Genomic DNA, 15,812 nt, shown 5'->3' with positions numbered 1-15,812 from the left:
CACATCATGCTCACCATTGTTGAACTTGAGAATTATATGCCCTTTGCAGTTATGGTGACACTTGAAATGGACAGACTTCTCCACCAGGGCAAACTTCTTGAACTCCATGAACTGTGCACACTTTGAACAGTTCAGATCCTCCTCATTCCCTGTGAGGTTCCTGCTTGGGGCACCCCAGGTATATCTCCAGCCTCATAGTTTGGCCTGCAGAGGTATATGTTGAGACCAAACAGGGGATTGGAGAGGTCACAGACATATCCCTTGAGAATGGCATCTTCTCCAGGCATGCCATCTCAGTAATAAGCATGCAGGAAGGGTGCTAGCCACTGCTCTGCCACTTGCTGTGCATTGAAGAAGTTGGCAGTAAAGCCAATGACATTATCAAGTGCTGTAATAAAAGTAAGGACATGTAGGGGCTGAATGAGAAAATGCCTTATGTGCACATCTGTACTGAGTGCAGTGCCTTCAGGACCATGCCACTGCATGTCAAGAGAATGGGGGTGGAGTCATTGCACACCTCCTTGGGAACCACTGTCCCCAGAACGCTAGCACAGACCTGTAAACTTGTAGATTTCATGTAAAAGAAGTGAACTTACTTGCATAGGAGTACCATAGGTATGGTACTTATTGGCCTTGTTATACAGTAACTCACCATTACCATCATTTGAGTGAACATCCACAATGGTGAGAATGCAGAATTTCTTATTATAGCTAGATACAAGATTAGTCCTAACACATATTCATAATATTGACTTGCTTACAGTGCCTTGACCTTGTTCACCAAGTCAGCAATGTGGGCACATATGAGCTGCATTCCATCTGCCTGTCTGGATGGCTGGTCATCCACAGACCATGTTGTACCATGCTCTGACAGCACTATGTCAACATAGCATGCATGTCATGCCTATTGGATGTCAGAAGATATCTCAATCATTAACTATGCAAGCTTACCAATCGCTGTAACATACACATCTCCCCAAGATAGGCCCGGACAATCTTTGAGGACAAGTCTGACATGGTATGCTTGCCAGACTCCTGCCAGTGCACCATGATCACAATGACTGGATCAGCATGCACTGGCCCTAATGACCAGATTGGCAGAGAGCCATGATAATTATACTATGCATGTCAGTCAGCTTTGAATACTACAAATAGAATAGAAAGTACTTACTGGAGGAGCATGCATTCCTTGATCCTTGCAGCACTTCATGCAAGGAATACCTCCAGCTGCCTCTATCTGTGCCAAACTCATCTCTACACACCCCTGCATCCCAGCTGTATTGATGCAGAACACACAGTCACATATCTTGCATTGATGTAGGGCCAGTGCTTCATGACTGGCACCACAAACAGAGCAGTGCTAAAAGATTACTATCAGCAAAATATGTAAGAGATTTGACTTCCTGAGCTCACCATCATTTTCTTATAGCATGCATGAGGTGTGCCCAGTGCAGCCTATAAGACATAGACCTCAGCTTGTGTATTATTCCACAAATTAATACTTACCACAACATTATACCCATTGTCTCTGATACCACTTCCAATCTTCCCATCCTTGAACAGGAGATCCTTGTCCATTTGCATGACTGCCTTAGCCTGCAGTGGGCAGTCAACAGGCCTGATGTCCTTGTTGCCATGCCAGTACATGTAGATCAGTGCAGCTGCATTGATACTATACCCCAAGTTAGCATGAAAACCCCTGATCAAAGATGAATATAGCTTACACCAGCTCTGAATGTGCTACAACCCAATATCGCCATAGAGAGGAAGCAGCTTCAGAATCCCCTGCTTGCCATGCTCTGATCCATGTATCCCTATTGTTCTCCCTAGCATATTCCTCCTCAGTATCCATGTCATTGTCTTCCCAAATAACAGTATATGCGAGAATTCGATTCTATGAATATATAGGTCAGAAATAGAAGACATTAGGTTACAACACAAGCACCTCAGGAGTTGGGCCACAGAGCCAGCAGTGACTTATGATCTCCACAACTGTGAATTGCTCTTCAACCTCACCCTCATCCGTCTCATAGAACTCCTCCCAATCAGGGTTGATGCTAACATCTCCACTGCAAGTGTGAGGGCAACATGATCCAACAATCATTGATGATCAAATAACCAAACAGGCAACAAGCAAATTGGAGAGTAGTGAGTTGTACATCAATCAATGCCTCAATGTTTGTTCACAAATGGAGGGATCAACAGGGGTGTTATAGAGTGAGTGGGGATTTGCAGGTGACAGGCACAATCATGTGTGTGTCGTGTGCACATTTGGAACGATTAAAGCTTTGTGTTTAGAACCTAATGACCTTGGACTGTGGGGTTCCTAAGAGATTAGCTCTAAAGAGCTACAGGGGCTATACCTAGGGTTCTATATATGTCTAGGTATGGAAGTAAAAAGGAAGCAAAGTCTGTGGCTGACTATACAGCTTGTTTAGGGCAGGCACCTCATGTCTCTGGTCTGGTCTGTCCCGCATGATCTATGACCAACATCTCATGTTCTGGGATCTGTCCTTCCTGGAGTCGGGTGATTGTAGTATCAGCTGTCATTTGGGGTGTCATGCCATGTGACTGTGCTCTGATTGTTGTTGATTGCAGCTGTTTGCAATTGATTTTAGGGATGTCCCCTGACAGTGAGACTCTTTGAGGTGGAGGAACAGGGTCTGCAGGATAGCAGCATTATAAGTGGGCAGGCAGCAGCTAGTATGTTTGAGCTTAGGGTAAGGTGGATTCACAAGGAAAACTTACACATCAGCCCACTCATATCCATGTATAACCTTATCCTGCCCAATGAACATATACAAGCAGTTCTCCTTGACCCAGTTCTGATAGCACCAATTTAGCATTGAATTAAAAATACAAAAGATATAAAAATAACTTACAGTTGCTTCTTCAGGTTGTTCACCAGGAGCTGTGTGGTGATGGATGTCAACCAACACCAGCATATCAGTGCGACCCTCCCTCTTTTCCATGTAGAGCTGCCAGTAATTATCTTCTTCCTGCCATTCCCACACCCTTCCAGGCACATTAGGGGGCATCTGGTTTCTGTCCCAATGCTTGGGAACCCCAGGCTTTGCCCAAACCAATTTTGCATTGGTGATCTTGCTGTATTCATTGGGGAGATAATCCCCCCCATCCTCATGGGTATCCCTCACAGGCAAGGCATGGTTGCAGTTATTGGCAGGGTGGGGAGAGGGCTTCCTGGGTTTGGTAAACACAGAATGGCAGGAGCGAGTTCCACAAGGCATATTTGGGAATAAAGATTGACAGTGGAAATATTTGAAGTTGAGAAATTGACAGTTCATTTAAGTTGAGAGAGGCCTAAGCAACGTCAGTGTTGCTTAGGGCCAGTCCCTAAGTGCCTGGAAATGATGCAGCATGGAGGCAAAGTCAGGGCATGCATAACTTGCAAGGCATGCACATGGAAGCAAACAGTCCCTTGACTGTCAACCTCCACCATCTAATGTGCATATGTGCATTAGATGGTGGCTCTCAACTCTTTTTTGGCTTCCTTGCATGGATTCCCCTTTACCTGATGAGCATGGCTTGACTGTCTTATCAGGGACAAGGGGGGAAGGATGCAGAAGGGTGCAAGGCTTGACCTTCGCCCTTTTGCACCTCAACAACTTACAGGATGTGCAGGGCTTGAACCTTGCATCCTGTTGGCTTCAAACTATATGCAGGGCTTGACCCTCATATAGTTTGAGCCATCAGAAGATACTATTTGGCTGGTGGAGGTGCAAGGCTTGTCCCTTGCATCCACATGGCTTTGAACTATATGCAGGGCATGACCCTCATATAGTTCAAGCCTTTCAATGAGATGAATGGCTGGCAGGTGTGCAGGGCTTGTCCCTCGCACCCTCATGGCTTCAAACTATATGCAGGGCATGTCCCTCATATAATTCAAGCCTTTTTGATGATACACTTGGCTGGTGGGTGTGCAGGGCTTGTCCCTCATGTAGTTCAAGCCTTTCAAAGATACAGTTAGATGGCAGGCATGCAGGGCTTGTCCCTCATGTCCCCTTGAGTCAGTGTGCAGGTGATGCCCTGCCTTCTCTCTGTGCATGGCATGTCCATCACAGAGTTGGGCAGGGCTTGGGTGTTTCATTGCAGTAGGGCATGTCCCTCTGCAGTGTGCCACCCATTTGAACTGCTCCCTCCCCCTTCCCTATTGGGGGGAGGAATGTGTGATTTCTGCAGGTGCTGGCAGTCTGCTGGTATCAGCAGCAATGAAAGGGAAGGGGTAAGTATTACCCTTCCCTTTTAGTTACATATAACACTTTTCTAGATAGTGAATAAATATATTCACATTTATTACAGCATGCCTAGCACACTCTGTGTGTGCTCAGAGCATGCATTTCTGTGTGGACTGGCATCTTCTCACAGTTCCTATTTTGCCACATGGTACATAGGGTCCATGAGAAGATGTCCACTGATCTGGTCTGAGATCCTTCTATCAAGCTCAGATTGATGGAACTGAAGAAAATAATAATAATTTCAGCTGTTCTCATTCCTGTGGTAGCTCACAATACCCTCTCTTCCTTTCCCACCTTGTCCTCTGTGCATTTCCTCATATTGCAGCCCCTCCAGCACCACTCAATGTCAACTTTGTTCTCTGGCTCTACCCAGAGAATATTAGACCTATTCTCCATCCTGTGCATTATGGAGTATGTCAAACCCTGATGTCTCTGCAAGTGTGCAAGGCTACAAGTGGCCAGAATGAAAATTATAGATGGATTTCTGCACAGGTATGTACTAATATATTAGAAAATCATCTGGTCTCTCATGTGTTCTAGTGTGCAAGGCACATGAGAACTGGGGATCCCAACAAGCAGGGTTTCAAGTGGTTAACAGACCCACCTCCCCCTGATGTTCAAGAAACAATTTGATCAACAGTCTATGCAGAACAAAGCTTCTCTGGTGGCAATCTACCACCTGCTATCCCACCACCTGTTAACACTAGATCCAGTCAATGCCCCAAGGCTGGGTGCAAGGCATGACACAAGCAAGGATGCTATTTTGGCTCCTGCAAAGCCCATTGTCAAGAGTTACAACATGCACATGGCATTGTCTGTAAGGTGCAAAAACACCTGATTACCCTCATAGCCTGATCTCCATCCAACCATTTGTCAGATCCAGTAGTCACTCTGGCAGATGCACCAGTACCTGCAACAACACCTGAGCCATCCAGACCTCCTGTGCCACCTACTCAAGCCTTCCATGGTCCTGCTACTCTGGGCACACATGTAGATAATCCTGGTTTTCTTTGGTCTCTCAGTGGAAACAAGATAGGGGCACAAGACTCACATTGCAAAGAGGAAGAAGAAGCACAGCATGAGTGGGAGAGGCTTTCCTGTGCCTTTTTAGTTGTTGGCATTGAAAAGGTATGTTCATGTAATAATAATAATTCATTGACCAATGGCTAATATTGTGATAGGATGATACAACTCATCACAATGGCCTTGTTGCCACCCACACCAGTAATGGTCTCACCACCTCTCTCTGCAAATGGCCTTCATATCTACAGAAGGTCATTGCTAAGGAGTATCCAGATATGGACTACCTCACACTTTATATTCCATCTCAAAAACGCTGGGCTATTTCTGAACATAAGGCACCCATTGAAGTGAAGCAAGAGGAAGTAGTCTTCTTCCGACATGCTGGAGTTGGCAAGCATGACCCTCAGGTGCTGGCTGCTATTGAAGAGCACAACTCAGCAAGTATGCCCTGTGATTTGCATCATGGGACATCTTCAGTCACCCCCAGCCCTCAAAAACCAGTCTGTCAAACACCTATCCAAGTGGATTCAGACATCGACAAGGTCAGCCAGAGTGCCTGGACTACAGCACAAGAGAAAAACCAAAAAAAAGCATGCCACTTGGAGTGGCAGTGAGCCTGATCATACTTTGCATTTCAAGTCTGAGGCCAAGCAGGCATCCTTTCAGACAGGGGCAGAGGTAGTCACCTTGAAACCATTCCAGAAGAAGAGCCATGGTCGCCCCTCCCAGTGGCCTGGGATGAAAACATACAAGCAGGTGAAGGATGAGATAGAAGAGGTAGCCAAAAGGATGAAAAACAGAGAACCACTAGCAACTGCTCAGCTTGCAGTCCTGGGGTACACTGTCCCAAGCTCTACATGGTCAGATAATGCATGTTGGCTGGATATTGCAACAGCAATGACACTTGCCAACTATGAAGCAAAACCAGATACAGCTTGGGTGAGTTTTTGCAATACTGCTAGGGTTGATGGCCTTCAAGCCAATGAATCTCTAGTGCTAGAGTAATGGTGAGCAAAAATATATACCAATGACATTTCATATATAGTTGAGTTACAGTATACATCTCTCTACCTAATGTATTAGCCTTAGACATGAAGTAGAAGATCTCTATCAATTACATATGGCTCCTTCCTCTTTCGTTGCAACTCAGATACAAGAAATGCATTTTGTGCCTTAATAACTTCATCCAAGAAAAACTCATATCAAACTGGCAGCATCTCCCAAACACTGCCATGAAAATTGCTGAGCCATGCATTTGTCTGCTCACATGCAGATGAGTTAAAAGTCCATGTACCAGTCTCTGCATTATAGAGTTGAGGGGAAAGCATCAGATTGCAGTGTGTGCTGCAATACTCATCCTTCTCAGAATGGTGATTCTTGAAGTGGAAGACATCCACTACTAAGGCTGTCTTCTTGAAATGCTCCTCAATATCACCACGGCCTGCAAGATACTGCTGAAATTGACAATTGTTGTCATAGAACAGAACATCAGGCATAGACTTCTGTGTTGGAAATACTGAGCAGATAAAGTCCTGGAGTATACACTTAATAGTAGTTATTGTGTCAAGGTAATAACACTCACAGCTACAGATGAGAGAGATTCTGCTCCATAAAAAGTTCCCCATGCAATGATTATGCCACAGGGGCAGACAACCAGCTGTTCATTGTGTGTCCTTCTTCTGCCAAAGTGTGCTTTAAGCTGCCCTTTATGTTTTCATCCAGTCTGAGGTATGTCTGGTGTGTCTCCTTCCCTTGAGTATGACTTGGCACAGTCAAGATGGTCCTGAAGAACAAGAGCAGATTGACCAGCTGCATAATAGTTGTCTTCAAGTTGATGATGCTGAGCTAATGCACAAGTTTTGCACCCAGCTTCAACAGGTGCTTTGCAGCCTTCAACAGCACAGACAGAACTCAACAAAGAGTGCTGTAGGCAGTACATTGCATGATTGGTGGGCAATGGGGTGGTACAGTTGTGTACAGCACAACATGGGCGACCAATTGCCACTCCATCTGTCACTGCACAAGAGAGCATGTCTGAGAAAATAATCAGTGTAAAGTTCATATCTGGGAATTGCAACACACATTGTGTTCCATGTTGGAAGAAGAATTTTTGACAGAGTTGACAAGAATGTGCCCATTGTTCCTGTCCATTGTCTGCCATGAATTGATTCCATTGCATCAATGCTGGTAAGAGCCGTTCCATCTGGCTTCCTGCTGAGTCTGGGAGGATAAGTTGTGTGCCTTGCTGAGAATGGTGGAGAAGGAGGGAGTATAAGTCAAACAGGTCACTTATGTATTCACTTCTTAGCAAAGGGATTTGATATGTGCCACTATTGAAGATCTTGGTTTTGGCCAAGGTGTCATGGTATACTGTGGCAGTTGCTGCTGAAGAAGTACTGAGATATGTGTGAGTACAGGTATTAACAGTGGTAAAGCACCATACTGGGAGAGAACAGTGTAAGACCAAAACAATTGGCATAGCTTATCCTCAAAGAGGAGATGCTTTTCAGACTGTAACCCTGTTGGCATCTGGTTATAGTAACCTCAAATGTATTTGTTATTTCTGCCTTCTTGTTGAGTGTGGTTTAAATGATAATGACTATTGCAAGACTGGCATTTGAGAGATGTCACAGAGACTGGGTCAGCCCCATTGTTGAGAGTGTACAGTGCAGCAGTATATCATTGTGGATCATGAAGAGCTGCTTGATGTCCAGTTTCAATAAAGTGTGGGCAGGAGAAATTGGTGCAAATGCAGGTTGGTGGGTATAACTCTTCAGCAGCTGAGGAGATATATTATTTAGCTTTTATTGTATTATAGGTACTATATACTACTAACCAAGCTCTGTGAGGTGGGCATATGTCTGGAAGGGGGTGAAATCATTGGGAAATGATTGTGTTAGGCCAGTAACATCCCAAGTGGGATTCCACAGTAGGGTGTGAGATGCTTCCCATTGTGCCATTGTTTGATGGTCTTGTATAGAACAGTAGAAAGAAAAGCAAGAACAGTGTGAGGAAGGGTTGGGGGGGGAGTTGCTGCTGCTGTGACGGTGCATACTTCCTGCCATGCAATTCAAGTTTGCAGGTGCTGAGCTAGTGCAAGAAACAAAAGAAATTGCTCTGCAGATATTCCTTGAAGGTGTTGCTGCATGCTGGAGAGCTGGTTAATAAGTTGATAGAGGTCCATAGTAGTTGAGGGATATAAGACTTTGGAAATTTCACAAAGTAAAGATGAGCTGGGAGTAAGTATCACATGGAGTTGAACTGTATTTCATTAATAATAGAGTAAGCTGCTTAAGGCAGGAATAAAATAAGGGTCCCTGGCCAGAATCTAGAATTCAGCATCTGGCATTTGAATTCTGGATTTTGTGTTGGGGACCCTGGGAGTACTGACATGTCAGAGAACATATGGGTTCCCTGACATGGAATCCGGAATCCAGAATCTGGAATCTGCTATTATGAAATCTAGATTCCAGCCTCAGCTGTGCTAGATTTGATCCCAGGTCCACAGCCCAAAATGAGGTAAGCAATATTGGTCATTTCAGCACGTGACATAGGCACAATGTCTTTTCTACTCTGAGTATTGTAGAGTATTATACTTGTAAATAATAAATAATAATTAATTAATGCACACCATTGACAGCATTATTTAATGGACTAAGGGGGACACTCAGGCACCAGGAACACCATAAAATTAACAGTATCTACAAGATACCTAGGAGTTTTTACCAGAAAAACTGGAGAATATTTTTTTGGGTTATACAATGCTGAAAAACACGTAATGACAGGCAGGGGAGGAGTGGAGAGGAGGGGCAGGAGGAGAAGAAAAAGAGAAAAAAAGATTAACCCTCTCTAAGAGATCCACTTGGGGTGCAGGGGGCGGGCTGGGGGGGATGTTTGTATCTCACTGTTCTCACCCACCCTCATTGAAATCTTAAGGACATGGTGGTTGGGATCTTCTGGGTTGGGGTGTAATTCAAACACCCCATTCATCCCCTCAATGAAATGCAGATCTGCCCTACCCTTGCATTGGTGCCTGCATCTGTACTGGAAGATGCCCAGGTTGATCTTCTTATGGAACTCCATAACCATGGAACACAAGGTCCTTCAGGTTGCCCATCAGGTTCTTGGCAGGCCCCCCCCAAGTGTACCTCCAGCCTTGGCCATCTTGCCCAAACACAAAGATATCAAGACCAAAGAGAGGGTGGGAAAGCTCTCTGGTGTAGCCCTTGAGGATTGCCTGCTCCCCAGGGATGGTGTCCCAATAGTAGGCATGCAAGAAGGGCCCCAGCTAGATCTCTGCCACATGCTGGGAGTTGAAGGTGTTTGCTGTGAAAGCAATCACCGTGTTGAATCCAGCCCTAATTTCAAACATGGTGAGTTACTGGCCTGTGAGGGCACACAGTCAAGCAAGGCTGCCAACTATAACCCAACAAGATGACAAGATTGCCAGCAAGACCAAACACCCTATATCAACAGGGGTGTCAGTGGGTATTGGAGTAGACTTGAGAGGATTTGGACAGGAAAGCAGAAATCAGTAGAGTTTGGGAAGAGTTTTGATGAGATGAGATAACTAGGCCTATCTCTACAAGACTGTGGAGATTCCTCAGAGATCAGATTTAAGGAGAGTAGTACTATCCTACTACTGCTTATATACTCATAGGGTATGGTCTGTGCACATGGAAGTATAATTGAAAATTTACCTCGATTAGGGCTGCACAGTCTACATTGCAATCCACTTACTTCCTTCAGCTCTTCATGGGAAACCAGCCAGTACTGCCACAGTCCACTTGAGGCCTCAGGAGAACCAGCTTGCCATGCATGAATCCAAGCTGCCATTTCATTCTCCTCCTGATGCTCATCCTCATCCTCATCATCTGGGTCTGTAGCATTGCCTTCTCCATCACCCCATACTACAGAGTAATGTAATATAGAAGACTAAAATGACAGCTTAATCTTTTACTTCTTCCCTCCCTAGAAGAATACTCACATTGGGTGTTGGTCCAGGGCACCAACAATGGCCAGTAATCCCCACCACCTCATACTGTTCTCCATCTTCCTCATAAAAATCCTCCCACTCAGGGTTTTGGGTATGGTCCCCTTTGAATCCCTCCACAAAGTGGTGGAACAAGATGGTGAGGGTATTAGAAGAATGGCCAGGGACTTTGCATCTGCAAGAAGTAAGTTAATTGACTCTTCACACAATAGAGAATGCTACTTATGCCTCTTGCCAGTCCTTCTCTACAATCCAAAGATCGGATGCAATGAACTGGTAGAAGCAATCTTCCTTGTTCCAATCCTGTCTCACTTGTCAGTTTACTCTGCACAAATCCCAGGAAGAAATACTTACATCAGCATCATCAGCCAGATCATCTGCTCCATGGTGAATATTCACCAGGGCCAGATTATCATCCTGACCCTCCCGCCTGGCCATGTAGAGCTGCCAGTACTGCCCTTGAGGCTCCCACTGTCACTGCCTTCCAGCAACATTGGGGGGATGCTGTGCTTGCTGCCTGTACCTTGGCCTGTTGTAGCCAAGCCACATGCAGTCTGCATCTACACTCTTCCCAAACTCAACCAGTTCAGGAGTGTCCCTTTCAGTGATGTTCCTGATCGAGAGCTCAACATGGGAGTTATCTGCAGCCCTTTCAGCCCCCCCCCCCCCTCCCTGCCACCCCCACCACCACCACCACCACCACCTCCTCCTCCTCCTCTGCCCCCACCTCCTCCACCATGTCCTCCACCATGTCCTCTTCTGGTCCCACCACATTCTTCATGATATATCATCATGTTTCTTGTCCTTGGAGGCATCTTCAAGTAAAGCAATTGTTAGAGAAAAGCTAGAAATGTTTCAAAGTATACTCGAAGATGGTCAACAATACTCAAGTATTTATAGCCTCAAGGCATACACGAGTTATGGCCTTATGGCCTGATTTGCATCCATGTGTTATGTGTTGAGGGTTCACAAATGCAAATTTTGGCCTACACATTGCACATCTGACCCATCAGGGTCCTTCCCTCCTCTCTTCCTCCCACCACCTTGCAATGTGCATGGCCGGTCCATCACATTGCTGGATGGGAGGAGAGGTTGCTAACAAGTGCATGGTTTGTCTGTCACTTGAAAGCACCTCCAGGGAGCATTGGGGGCATGCATGGCTTGTTAGTCATGGCCCCAAGATGCATATGCATGCATGGTTTGTCCATTGTGCACATATGCATCTCTATGGAGATAGGCCTGTGCACAGGGCATGCATGGCCAGTCTGTCATGCTGCTGTGTACAAGGCCAACAGATGGTGTGTGCATGGCCAGTCCGTCATACACTATCTGTTGAAGGCCATGGATACCATGGCCTTCACCACAATTATGCATGGCCTGTCCATCATAATTGTGGCAATGAAAATTTTAAAAGGAGGCACAGGGCCTGTCCCTTGCACCTTCTTCCCTTCTCTCCTCCTCTCTCTTGTCCTCTGCCCTCCCTCCCTCCACCCTCCCTCCCTCACCCTCTTGCCTTCCCTCCTGCTCCCTTGCCCTCTCACCCTCCCTCCTGCTCCCTCACCCTCTTGCCCTCTCCATCCCTCTCCCTCCTCCTCTGCCCCTCCCTCTCCCTTGCCCTCTCCCCCTCTCCCTTGCTCACCCCCTCCCCTACCCTATTGCCCTGTCCCTCTCCCTCTGAAGATACATTTAGGTAGAAACTTCATGTACTAGTAAAATTAGATAGTTAATAAAATATTTATTACCTTTTGACATGTTTTAACATTGTGAGCTAATTTAATCTGTGCTGACCTAAGCATTGATGCAATAGACCCTGACCTGATCTGCTCTGATAGAGCAACAGCTACATCATAATCATGAGATTACTGGCACTCCTTGTGTTTTAGTGTGTTAGGGTCCCATGCTTCTCTTCCCCACCTAATTTTTTTTCTCCAAAAACATCACTGGGTCCATTGTTGTCTAAAATGGCAGGACATGGGCAGCACATGGATGTGGACTTTGTACTCCAGTTCTATCCAGAACAAAATCAACCCAGAATACAACCTGCTGAGTGCAATTTTTGCAAGCTATTGATACACCCACAAGTGTGCAAGAATGCCTCTGGTGAAAAGCCTGAAAACTATGGCCAGATCTTTGCTAAAGTAAGAGGAGAGTGTTCTGCATAATGCCCAAACAAGCTAACATATTCTCAATGCCCAAGCCATATGGGTATTGCTGATCCCATGTGTAGAGGTTTCAAGTGGTTGACACTCCCTCCTCTGCAAGCCATGCAAGAAGTGCTGCAAAGCACCTCCTATGTACACTGCACCAATCTTCCTGTTACTCCAACTGCCACCCCCCCTTTTCCAGCAAATGCTGGTGCTGGTGCATGCCCAGAAGCTGGGTGCAAGGGAAGGAGGAAGCAAGGGTGCTACTTTGGTCACTGCAGGGCACACTGCCAGAAGCAGCAGCACATTCATGGCATTGTATGTGAAGTGCAGAAACATCTGATCACCCAGAATCTCCCCCTCACCTTCTCTGACCCAGCAATCAGTCCTGCCTCATCTGGAATCATGCCTGTGAATTCAGGGATCCCCACTCTAACTTGACCTACACTGGCTTATCATGGCCTAACCACACTTGGCACTCATGTCAATAATCTGGGCTTTCTTGGGCATTCAGGAGCCACCAAGACACCCTTGCATGCCCAGCATCAGCAGGAAGATGAGGAGGCTCACAATAATGGTCAGATGTTAGCCTGTTGCTTCTCTGTGGTTGGAATCCAAGAGGTTAGCCAGTACCTAATACTTGTAAGGGATCTACTGACTTGACTCCAGGATGACACCACTTGATATGATGGACTGGTTGCTTCACTAAGTGCTTGGGGTCACACCACATGCGTCAACAAATGGCCCAGCAACCTCCAGAAAACTCTGCAAACTGAGTACCCTGATCAAGATTTTCTGGAAGTCTATCTCCCATCTACAGGGTGCTGGGCCATTTATCAGCATGATGCAACAATGGAGATCAAGAGGGAGGAAGTCATTTTTTTTCACCATGCTGGCCTCAGGAAGACTGCCCCAGCTATCAAGGCTGCCATTGAAGAGCATGCACCAACTCAGCTGCCACAGGACATATGCCATGGAACCTTGTCAGCCTTCTCAACCCCACAGAAATTGACTTGCCCAACAGCAAGCCCTGCCACTGAAGTTGAGGAGGTATCTCTGGTGAAGCTACCAGGAATGGCTGGGAAGAGGAAGAAGAGAAGCAGCCAAAGTGGCAGTGAGCCAGAAGTTTTAACAAAGCAGGGTTTGACCTCAATGTGTGTATCAAGCAGGATATCCTCACCAGAAGCACCTCAGCCACCTTGAAATCATCCCCAAAGAAGGCCCATGGATGCCCAGCCAAGTGGCCTGGTTTGCAGACATTCAGGGAGATTAAAAGACAGATTGAGGAGGTCAGGGAGAGGGTGAAAAACAGATAATTGCTCTCTGCAGCATGGGTTTCAGTTATAGGATATACCATGCCTTCAACTACCTGGTCAGACAATGCATGGTGGCTGGAGGTTGCTAATCCTACTACTCTTGCTTCATTCATGCAGAATGATTCACAAGACTGGATTGCCTTTTGTGCTGCTGCTAGGGAAGAAGCAAGCCTCAGGAACAATGCCAAGTAGAGCTGAGCAACTCAATAACCATATGTTTTTAACCTATGACCCTAATGCTATGATATGCTATGTCATGCTGTTTAGTCCATTCAACAACCAAGACCTATCCATAAGGTAGGGAAGTGCATTATTGTGTTGCAGCTCCTCAACACAAAAGCAGTTGTGGGCCTTGATAACCTCATCAAGGAAAAACTCATATCTCACTGGCAACATTTCTCACACTATTCCATCAAAATTCCTCAACCATGCATTGGTTTGCTCACATGCAGAGGAATTGAAAGTCCACTGGCCAGATTGTTGGTTGTAGAGCTGAGGGAAGGCCATTGGATTGCAATGGGTGGAGCAGTACTGGTCAGCAGTGGAGTGATGGTTCTTGAAATGGAAAACGTCTACCACCAGTGCAGTTTTGCTGAAATGTTCTTGAATGGGTCCTTGTCCTGAAAGATACTGGTGGAGGTGACAGTTGTTGTCATAGAACATGACATCTGGCATTGCCTGGGGTGTGGGAAAAACACCACGAATGAATTCCTGAAGAAGGGCTATAAAGGGATGTTTTAAGTAAAAAAAAATACTCACTGCTACAGAGGAAAGTGACTTGGCCCCATAGAAAGTGCCCCTGGCCACAATGACCCCACAAGGATGCACAATGAGTTGCTCATTGTGCATCCTTCTCCTGCCAAAGTGGGCCTTGAGCCCAGGTGCCTTCTTCCTCCCTCCACAGTGGCTGCTGGTATTGGGGACATCAGGAGTGTCCCCTTCTTGAGAATAAGACTTGGCACATTGGTGTCAATCTCACAGCTGAAGTGCAGACTGGCCAGCAGCATAGTAATTTTCTTCCAGCAAACAATGTTCAGGATTGGAGCAGGTCTTCCTACCAGGCTCTGCTTCATTATTACAGCCTTCCACTGCACGGCTTGCCTCCCTGGCTGTGTGAAGTGGGCAATACCATGCATGGTTGGAAGAGAGGGGGATGGTGCAGTTGTGGACTCCACAGCAAGGGCGCCCAATTGAAACTCCATCAGTGACAGCACAAGATAGCATGTCTGGATACTTCTGTAAGTGATGAGATCCCCTCATCAAAGAGTAAACTCACATTGCTCTCCATCATGGTCAAAGAACTTTCTGCAAAGGTTGCAAGAATGTGACCAGTGCTCTGGCCCATTTGCTGCCATGAAGATGTTTCTCTCTATCATGGCAGCAGTGAGTCAATCACTCTGGCTGCTGGCCATGTCAGGGAGAGTGAGCTGGGTGCCTTGCTCAGAATGGTGGAGGAGCAGTGAGTAGAGGTCAAAGAGATAAGAGAGGTATTCACTATGCAGGTGAGGAACTGCATAGCTCCCAGTGTTGTGAGTCTGGGTCCTTCCCAATGAATCATGAGATACTGTTGCTGTGGTTCCTGCTGAAGCACTGTGAAGGAATTAGTCTGAGAAAGCTTTTCTGGATATGTACTCACTGTGATAAAACAGTATATGAGTGGAAGAGGCCACAAAGTCCCTCCTCAAACTGGAGATGCTTCTCAGATTGGAGCACAGGTGGCATCCCTCCATAGTAAATTTGACACATTCCTTTACCAGGGGCTTCTTGGTGTGAGTAATTAAGGTGATATCTGGTGTTACAATGGCAACACCTGAGAGAGTTGACTGTAACAGGGAAAACACCATGGTTGAGGGTGTAGAGAGCAGCTATATATTGCTGTGGATCATACAGTGCTGCTGCCTCAGAGGTGTGAACAAAGTGGGGACAGTGGAGATTGAGGCAGGTGTGTGTTGGGGGATAGAATTCTTCAGTACCTTGTAATTGATGTCAGCCTATTCCTGTGGAGAGTGATTGGAAAAGTACTTACTGTTAGGGCAACACAGGCTGACTAAGTCTGCTCACCTAAGAGTGCCAAGAGTCT

General features: G+C 46.1%; 3 protein-coding genes across 3 annotated transcripts; all 3 read right to left on the bottom strand.

The window, feature by feature from the left end:
- Positions 1 to 433: 433 nt before the first annotated feature.
- DACRYDRAFT_14366 (uncharacterized protein) lies at positions 434 to 3,248 on the bottom strand (the record flags this gene model as incomplete). Its single annotated transcript, XM_040771033.1, has 12 exons — positions 434 to 556; positions 597 to 711; positions 762 to 876; positions 969 to 1,119; positions 1,172 to 1,275; positions 1,297 to 1,360; positions 1,414 to 1,455; positions 1,507 to 1,672; positions 1,725 to 1,860; positions 2,017 to 2,069; positions 2,749 to 2,825; positions 2,883 to 3,248. The coding sequence occupies 12 exons, from the start codon at positions 3,246 to 3,248 to the stop codon at positions 434 to 436; spliced, it is 1,512 nt and encodes a 503-aa protein (XP_040631106.1).
- A 7,246-nt stretch (positions 3,249 to 10,494) lies between these two features.
- DACRYDRAFT_105275 (uncharacterized protein) lies at positions 10,495 to 10,710 on the bottom strand (the record flags this gene model as incomplete). The annotated part of the gene is made up of 2 exons (XM_040768065.1): positions 10,495 to 10,575; positions 10,627 to 10,710. The coding sequence occupies 2 exons, from the start codon at positions 10,708 to 10,710 to the stop codon at positions 10,495 to 10,497; spliced, it is 165 nt and encodes a 54-aa protein (XP_040631105.1).
- A 3,997-nt stretch (positions 10,711 to 14,707) lies between these two features.
- On the bottom strand, positions 14,708 to 14,956 carry DACRYDRAFT_48830 (uncharacterized protein; the record flags this gene model as incomplete). Its single annotated transcript, XM_040774868.1, has 1 exon — positions 14,708 to 14,956. One exon carries the CDS (start codon positions 14,954 to 14,956, stop codon positions 14,708 to 14,710), a length of 249 nt encoding a protein of 82 aa, XP_040631104.1.
- Between the last annotated feature and the right edge of the window lie 856 nt (positions 14,957 to 15,812).

This window comes from Dacryopinax primogenitus, assembly GCF_000292625.1.
Source record: "Dacryopinax primogenitus strain DJM-731 SS1 chromosome Unknown DACRYscaffold_4, whole genome shotgun sequence".
NCBI classification, from domain to species: Eukaryota; Fungi; Basidiomycota; class Dacrymycetes; order Dacrymycetales; family Dacrymycetaceae; genus Dacryopinax; species Dacryopinax primogenitus.
Note: the sequence above shows the minus strand (reverse complement) of the source record. Positions and strands in the feature narration are given on the sequence as shown.